General features: G+C 40.9%; 1 protein-coding gene across 1 annotated transcript; it reads right to left on the reverse strand.

The window, feature by feature from the left end:
- Window positions 1-7,757: 7,757 nt before the first annotated feature.
- LOC138833556 (olfactory receptor 9Q1-like) lies at window positions 7,758-8,693 on the reverse strand. Its single transcript, XM_070031834.1, has one exon. The coding sequence runs from the start codon at window positions 8,691-8,693 to the stop codon at window positions 7,758-7,760; it is 936 nt and encodes a 311-aa protein (XP_069887935.1).
- Between the last annotated feature and the right edge of the window lie 208 nt (window positions 8,694-8,901).

An 8,901-nucleotide genomic window follows, 5' to 3' on the forward strand; every position in this document is an offset into this window, starting at 1 on the left:
CCATCAAGCACTTCACCTGGGAGGGCTAGGACAAGATGAGAAAAACACCCTAAGAGTTCAAGCTATTTCAGGGAGGAAGCATGCACTGAGTGCTTGACCTATAGTCACTCAACTTCAACCAACTTTACACTCCAAGGAAGTCAGACAAATATATATATATATATATATATATATATATATATATATATATATATATATATAACTATAGCCTGACATTTAATTTAGAAGAAAAAATAGTGAAGGTTTCTATTACAATAGGAATAAAGAGCAAGTGATTCCCTGGCCTGCAAATCAGAGCTTGTATTTACAAGGCACCCCAATTAGCTGATTTTGTGCAAGGCATTTAACCTTTCTTCCTCTGCCAAAAGAAACTATAATATCTGCCCTATTTACAAGATAATGTATATTAAAACAGTTGCCAAAGCTCATTGGAAAGCTAAATGCACCCTGATATAGGTATGGTGACTATTCAAATTTTTAAGTGAATGCTTTAAAGAAGAAATTTTATATTCTAAGGACAAAGGAATGTGAATCCAAAAATGCCCATTATCAGTCAGCACTGGGATCTGCTTATAGAAAGATTTCTATTCTCAGTCTAATAATTTGAATGTTTAACAAACAGCTGTTACCCTAATTAAAGTGGGCTAGCCTCTTAAGATTCTGTGTAAATGTATATGTGTATATACCTACTAACATCAACCTTGGAACCAAAAGAATAAGGGTAAGCTCCCTTAGACACTTGGCAAATATTCCTGAACATTGTTTGGTTTTTCTTAAAGCCCCTCATAAAAGCAATTGTGTCACAACAACAAGCATCCTAATTTATTTTTTTGGTGGCCTTATTAGTATATGACTTCACACAGGTGCTGGAATTTCTCCATGGTGCTTTTTGATGTACAAAGCTCTGACTTTCTGCCAGTTCTTCTTGAGCAATGACATCAGGAAGTGGACAGTCAGGTGGATGTTATACCTATGTTCATTGTCCGTCAACTTCACCGGACCAACACACCAACAACAGCCAACAAGATGTTCTTAATCTGGCTTGATTCTTCATCTAGAACTTGATTGTGGGCTTTACCTCATCTACCTCAGCCACCGTATTTTCTTTGTGTATTAGCAGGAAAGGGAACTCGCTGGCCTTACTCAGGATCTGCTTGATCAAGAGATGTGGAAGCCAGAAAGCCTTATATTTCTTGGCCAGCTTCTTGCCCAGCTTCTTCTTTCTTGCTGAACTTCTTCAGAGCCTCGATGTCCCTGTGCGGATTATGCACAGCCTGCACCCCATCACCATGCTGGCCCCCCTAAGGGCGTATACAGAGAACTTGTACATTTAAGCCTGACAGTGCCAGTGTCCTTCTGGGGGTTGCAGTTTCTCGGACCGATCTGCGTTCCCACCAATTCTAGGATCCTCTGGTGTTTGTGCCGGTGGTGGCATAGGACTGCCACACCACTTCACCTAGGTGGTCATGAGAGACTTTGCTGCACACAACTCCTTTCACTGCAGTAACCAGAAAAGAGTCGGCATCCGAGTTTGAAAGTAGAGTGGAGCAGAATTCGTTCTTCGTCTTGTGCTTGCCTGAGAAATCTAGGTTCGTGGGCTGGGTGGTGATAGAATTCTAGAACAAGGTAGTAGGAAGGTCTCTATAATGTTTGAATGTGTGATGAAATACTGAGATGACCCATTATAGATTATAACAACAACAACATGATGAGAACTATAAGCCATGAGCTGAGCATGAGCCCTCCTTACCTGAATTCCACTTTGTGAGTGCCTTCTTCCTTTGTTCGATAATTTTGTTTTTATCTGTGACCTGCCAGTCTAGTGACATGGCTTTAGTTCACCCACAGCATACGTGTGACCCTGAACAAGTCACATTTCCTCTTAATTACCTTATCTGTCTCCCTGTCAATAAACAACAGCACATTGCATGGAATCATAATCAGAGCAAACTTGTTACGATGTCGACTTTCCAGTTCCTTTCCAGTCTACTCTTGCACCTGCAAGTCTCTCTGTTTCCTATTATTCTTAACAAAGCATAGCATCCCCAACACTAAACTCCTTGTGTTATTTTTCTAGACTCATCCCAAGACAGCAAGGCTGGGGACCAGCTTCTTCCCTAAGCTTCTGATCCAACCCTAGACCCTGTCACCGATGCTCCTGTACTTCCTTCTCCAGTGTGGCACCCTAATTGGTTCCTGAGGTAACTCTCCAGGGGACAGTTGATTTTGTGACTTCCTAACAAGGTGTCTAATAACTTCGAAGGTTTCTCTTTAATTTCAAACTCCCAAATCCCTGTCCTTTGGGAGGCTGGGATGGAAATGGTTCCTAGACTTGTGCTCTTCCTGCTTTGTACCAAAAGGAATGTCTTTCTTTGAAGGCTCCTTAGATCTCACTCAGGAATTTCATCACGAGTTTTACACAATGCCACCCTCCCCAGCTAGAAGGGGAAGTTTTATAAGCATAAATTTTTCCTCCCATCACGAAAGCATACTGGAATTGGTGACTTTGAAAGCTCGCTATTTTGCAGAAGCCAAACAGGGTATCAAGAGTCCTTAAGTGAAAGCTGGGAGAGATAGATGTGAGTGAGATATAAACAGACTTCCACCTTCAACAAAATTCTTCAAGGTGACCCCAGTGGTTCTCAAGCCTCAGTGTGATTGAGAATTACCCAGGACTGGAAAATATGTGATGTTAGCCTGCCCAGCCCCTCCAAAGGATTCTGATGCAGCTCTATTCATAGCAAACAACAATACATTCATAGTCATCCCAGAAAATCCTCACACAGTAAATCTTCAACATTGATATTTAGATACACTAAAGAAGCACTCTTAGGAGCTGTATCCCTGCTTCACCCTCTATTTGTGGTGCTATAAACAAAAGAGAAATAATAAACACACATATATGTATATTTTTTAAAAATGTGATTATCTTCCTTCCTCATTGAATTGACACAGTCAAGGTGAGTTTAGGTTTCCTGTCATATAAATCATTTAAAGAGGTAGACACAGAGAGTGTGCCATGAAAGTTCATGGGTGACAAACCAAAGACCGAAACTTCACCAAACTTACTCCAGAAAATACACAGACACAAGTGAACTCCGGGGCTGTGGTTCTCAAACTTCACTCACAGAAGAACTCCCCAAGTTGCTGTTAAAATCCCAAGATCCAGACTGTACCTCTTAACAATTAAATCGAAATGTCTGAGAGTTGGAGCCAGGATAATTTCAATCCTGAGATGAATACAATGTGCATCAAGGTTTAAAAACTGCTGACAGCATGTTCTTGCTCTTCCCTAGGTGACTGAGGTAGGAAAACAGGGTTACTGCTCTCATAGTTTGGGGACCTCTTTGCGTGTACTTCTCACATGGAAATTCTATTAAGTAACCACATCTCATAAGATGTATAAAGTCCTATGGTTAAAAGAAACCTCAACAATTTTAGCTAACCCTGCATTTCCCAAAAGGAATCATAAACTCTCATATACATTAGAATCCTACAGAATCAGGGTTCTTAGAGACGGATGCTCCTGAGGCAGTATGACTTTACAGAGGCTCAGAAACTATTCAAGTGCTAAACAAGTCATTATTCTCCTATACAGCATCTCCTGATGACTCATCTCAGGATCTGGCTCCTCTCTGTGAGATTGGTGCCCCCAAAAGCAGTTGTTTCTACTGGTAAGGGAATTGGCTGGGAGTTCTAGACGGATCTCTTAGGTACTATAGAGGACACCACCTTGGCCTTTAAGAAAGACTTTCCTTTGAGTCATGAAGTGGGTCCCATAACAGGGTCTTGAAGATCTAGTACACAAATAATATTCATTCCATCTACCACTCGAGTCATCAGGTAAATCAGTTTTTGAGGCCATTTTCTGGTTTCAAGAGATATTTAATTGGATGAAATAAATTTATGCTATCTAATGAGGTTGATTCACTTTCTCCAAATGAACATGTAGATCAAATCATATCCCACAAATATGTACAGTTATCATGTGTCAATTTAATTTTAAATGCTTAAAAATATAATGGTTATAGCTAAGATATGGAACCAACCCAGATGCCCCTCAGTAGATGAATGGATCAAGAAAATGTGGTATATATACAAAATGGAATTCTATGCCTCCATCAGAAAGAATGACATTTCCCCATTTGTTAGGAAATGGAAAGGTTTGGAAAAAATTATATTAAGTGAAGTAAGCCAGGCCCAAAGAAGCATAGGTCCCATGGTTTCCCTTATTTGCAATATCTAGTATAGGTATGAGTCAAGCGGAAAAGGTCAGATAATGTGATGCTAGGAAAATGAACCCTTAAATATGTATTTTAATGTTTTCGTTTCTTTCATGCATGTATTTCTAATGCATTTATAAGATTATTTCTTTGTTGCTTTGTATGTCCCTCCCCCACAGTGTAACCCCCGTTTTCACTATATTTGATGTCAGTATAACATGTGGAGTAGATGGGGACAAACAAGTCGTTTAAGGATTCAGGTGGACCTGTTGCAACAATGAGAAGTACAAAATGTCATGTCAAAACCAGCTTTACAATGCCGGTGTGGGGGGGGGGAGGGGGGTATAATTGGGTGGGGGGAGGGGGGTAAAATTGGGTGGGGGGAGGGGGGAGGCGGGGAAGGGAAGTGAAGGGTAAACAAAGGAGGAGGCTGCAATGCTTGGTAAGAAATGTATCCATTATCCTGCCCATGTAATTGTAGCCCCTTTGTACAGTATGTTCTCAAATAAAATAAAATACAATTTAAAAAAATATATATATATAATGGTTATTAGTCAGGACTAAATTGCAAGTTTCAAAATTATTCCATTTTGCTATTATATAGTTTATCCTTTTCTATATTTAAAAGATATGGAAAAGTTATCACTTAGTTACTTCTTAATTTGGGTCTTACTACATTTGTAATGAGAAAAGTTCATGTCAGAGAATATTTTGGGATCTATTCCCCTACATTATGTTTTCTACTATCTTTTTTGTTATGTCTATTTATGTCAGGGTATATGTGTTTTTTAATTTCATACTTTATATGTTTATATCTTCATTTTTATATTTTTTCTAAAATTATTGTTTGCATAATATGGTGAGTTTTAAGTATCACTGAAACAGTGTTTCTCCTACATGTTTTATAACAACGTTCTTGGGTGGATGCAAGTTTAATGTTGGGAGTGATTTCTTTTACATGGCAAATATTTATACCACATTTTAAAAGATTTCTCTCTGTCTCATTCCATGGCTCTTATACATGATTTTAGGATACTCTATCTCCATTTTCGTTATTTTACTGACTTGAAATCAATTTCAATTAATGTTATAGAAAAAATATTGATAGGCTGGTTTTTAGGTCCTATTTGTTATATGTAGTCTCCATTAATTGCAGCTAACTAATATAATAAATCTTACAAGTAATCTCCTATATTCTTAGTGTGTGTAGTTTTGTTTGGAATGACACTGAATATCTTTACCATAAGATAAAGAAATAAAATAAGACTATTTGTAAATTTAAAAAGAATGGTTATTGGTCTGTAAACATGGCAATGAGGATACGTTAGCCAGCCCGTGTTCAGTTTCAGAGGGGTATTGATCATGTTTTTATGTTTTCTGTTACAGCCTATAAAAGAGGTTTAGATACTTTTCATTAAGACATTTTTTTCCGGAGACAAACGTTGGAAGGGAAATAAACAGACTAACAGCAAAGATTGTTTAGCTGCTTACTATTTATGTGTCAGTTCACTGTTCTAAGATAAAGGCTAAGAATGTATCTGATGGATGAATGCATGGACTGATTGATTAGTTGTATTAGCTCATTTAATCCATGCAACAGTCCCATTCATGACTCAAGTACTATCATTATTCCTCCTTTAAAAGCCATTAGAAAGTGTAGGCATGGAGGTTAACTGGAATCCCAATGCTGCTACAGTAAGAGACCAAGTTAGAGTTAGAATCCAGAAGCCCAGCCCCAGAATGCATACTCCAAACTCCAAGTCCCAGTCACACTGAAAACTTTCTACATGAATATCTCCAAATTCCATAATGTCTGCATTCTCCTTGTATTCTGTCTTCTGTAATGTCTGTATTCTCCTTTTGAAAAAGAAGACTTGGGTTGGACAGGACACCTAAGTTGTATGGTAAGCAGATTGTGATGGGAAATCCTTAGCATACTTGGGAAGTCCCTTGCTCCTTCTCCAAGTGTCAAGCACAGCTTCTGGTGATGAGGTAGACTCAGCTCTCCACCCTACTCACATGCAGCCACCGTAGCAGGTTGAACTGGGATAAGACTGTGAGTTGATCTGTACTGGTCTCAAGGAACACCCAACTCTAAGGCTGAGGATCACCTAGTCCCTCTAGATCTGCTTTGGAAGGACCCATCCCAACGTTAATATTTCCTCTCAATGGTTCTTTGTCTATTTGCTATTCCAGAGGCTAGGAGAAAAGTTGCTTGCCTTTCAGAATAAGAATCCAAGAAAAGAAAGATGAGTAGGCTGGAACTGTTCTTTTCCAATGTCTTGGAAGTAAGGGACCTGTGATTTGAGAAACAATGATGCAAGAGTCAATATACTGCAGGAGGCTAAGATATTGCAGTGTTTAGGGACTCAGGACAGTCAGGATTACCTTCCTGCCACCCCACCACAAAATGTAGCAATACTCTGCCTCAGGCACAAAAGTTTCAAAGAACACAGTGAAAATGGATGGGCATTATGGGCAGTGAGACTGGAAAGTCTTCAACCATGTGGATTCTCGAGGATGCAATGTGACAAAGGAAACAGAGACAGAGGCTGTATTTCTAGAGGGGAAAGCAATGGGCAGGCATGTGATTGCAGATGATGTTAAACAATTTATGTAATGCATCTCCAGAAATCAATACCAGAATCTGAAGAATGTTTCAAAAGAGTCAGTGTCATCCACTGGGCCATCAGATTGCCATAATAAGGGTAATTTGTGCTGAATACTGGTAGCTCATCCCTGTAATCCTAGCAACTCAAAAGGCTGGTATCTAAGGATAGTGAGCCAAAGTCAGCCTGAACAAGAAAGCCCTGAGACTCTTATCTCCAATTAACCAGCAAAAAGCTATAAATGGCGCTGTGGCTCAAGTGGTAGAGTGCTAACGTTGAGTGTAAAAGCTAAGGGACAGTGCCCAGGCCTGAGTTCAAGCCCTACAACTATCCCAAAAATAAGGTAAAAAAATTTTTTTAATCTAAATATTAAATTCTAACTGATGGCCTAATTCTGAAGTACATAGAAGTTAATGCTAACATCTATAACAAACATTAAGAATAATCAAAATATAAACTGGGTTAATGGATGGAATAAATTGATAGAGGGATAAAGTCACAGGCAGATTATATGTGTCATGAAGTAAATAGTAAGTCGTAAGTGAAAATATGACCAATTACGCAACCTAAGAACTTAGTACAAGGTGTTTATTTTACATTATATGCAATATTTTTACATGGTGAAAATTTTCATGGAGTATCTTGCGAAAATAAAAACTTGTTCTATAACCACAGACTGGTCAGGCAAGCCACATCTGTACTGCACAAGATTAAGTTCCAGAACCTTTTGTGTTCTGGGAGTGACAGCTCTAACTCCAATCTCTTCTGGGTTTTTTCCTTCATTTCCTTCTTCAGGGTCTCATCCCATGCTGTGTTTATTGGAACATTCAACCTCATATTGAATAACTATTAAGCCGTGAGGGCCCACACTTTGGGGACTACCAAAGAGTGGGTGATTCTCCGGATGTTTCCTGATGGGAAATGGTTAGGAGAGTCTGGCTCTATTAAGCATTTTCCTGAGAGCGTCTTTCACTTCCTTGTTCCTCAGACTATAGATGAGGGGGTTCAACATGGGGATCACGGTCGTATAGAATACCGACACCACCCGATCCTTTTCTGAGGACTGGCCCGAGTTATCTCTGAGGTACATGAAGATGAGGGTACCAAAGAAGAGGGACACCGCGGTGAGGTGCGAGGCGCAGGTAGAGAAGGTCTTGGCCCGGCCTCCCACGGAAGGAATCTTCATAATGGCTACAACGATGAACAGGTAAGACACCAAGATCACCACCATGCAGGCGGGGATGACAAAGATGGCGAAGACGATGATCACCACTTCCTGGGTGTAGCTGTCCCCACAGGTCAGCTTTAGCAGAGGCGGGAGGTCACAGAAAATGAAGTCGATCTCGTTGCTTCCGCAGAAGGAGAGCGTGAACGCTGAGATCGTGCGCACAGAGGCACTGGAGAGACCCGCAAGGTAAGCCCCGGCCACGAACCCCAATCGAGTCCCCTGGGTCATGATGCTGACGTAGAGCAGGGGTTGGCACACAGCCACATAGCGGTCATAAGCCATCAGGGCCAAGAGGTAGCAGTCGATGGAGCCAAAGAAGGTGAAGAGGAAGAACTGAGCAGCACAGCGAGCGTAGGATAAGGCGGCCCCGTGCTGCAGCAGCACAGCCATGGTCTGAGGCACGGTGACAGATGAGTAGCAGATGTCCATGAACGAGAGGTGACTCAGGAGAAAGTACATCGGGGTGTGCAGACGGCGATCCGCACGGATCACAGCGATCATACCCAAGTTCCCCAACAGAGTGGTGAGATAGATAAACAAGAACAGGAGGAACAGAGGGAGCGCCCGTTCGGGATGCTCAGTGAAGGCGATCAGGAGGAATTCGGTCACGAAGGTGAGGTTTGCCTGGGCCATGAAGCCAGCATGCTCCACCTGAGAAGGAACGACATGGGAAACATCCCCAGGAAGCTGAGGCTTTGCTTCCAAGCACTGAGCCTTTACCATGTAGACAAAATACATGGGAGTGCACAGGACCGTGCAGGTGGCTGTGGATCTTCCCTCCCTTCAAGGAAGTTCTCTGAGATACACAGAATCATCTCAAGATAGGTCTAAGGATAAGAAT

The sequence above is a fragment of the Dipodomys merriami genome, unplaced genomic scaffold, assembly GCF_024711535.1.
Source record: "Dipodomys merriami isolate MVZ:Mamm:240054 unplaced genomic scaffold, mDipMer1.0.p SCAF_21, whole genome shotgun sequence".
NCBI lineage: Eukaryota > Metazoa > Chordata > Mammalia > Rodentia > Heteromyidae > Dipodomys > Dipodomys merriami.

Bases quoted from the DNA above. Each gene is read 5' to 3' on its own strand.
- LOC138833556 (XM_070031834.1), bottom strand. From the start codon at position 8,693: ATGGCCCAGGCAAACCTCACCTTCGTGACCGAATTCCTCCTGATCGCC.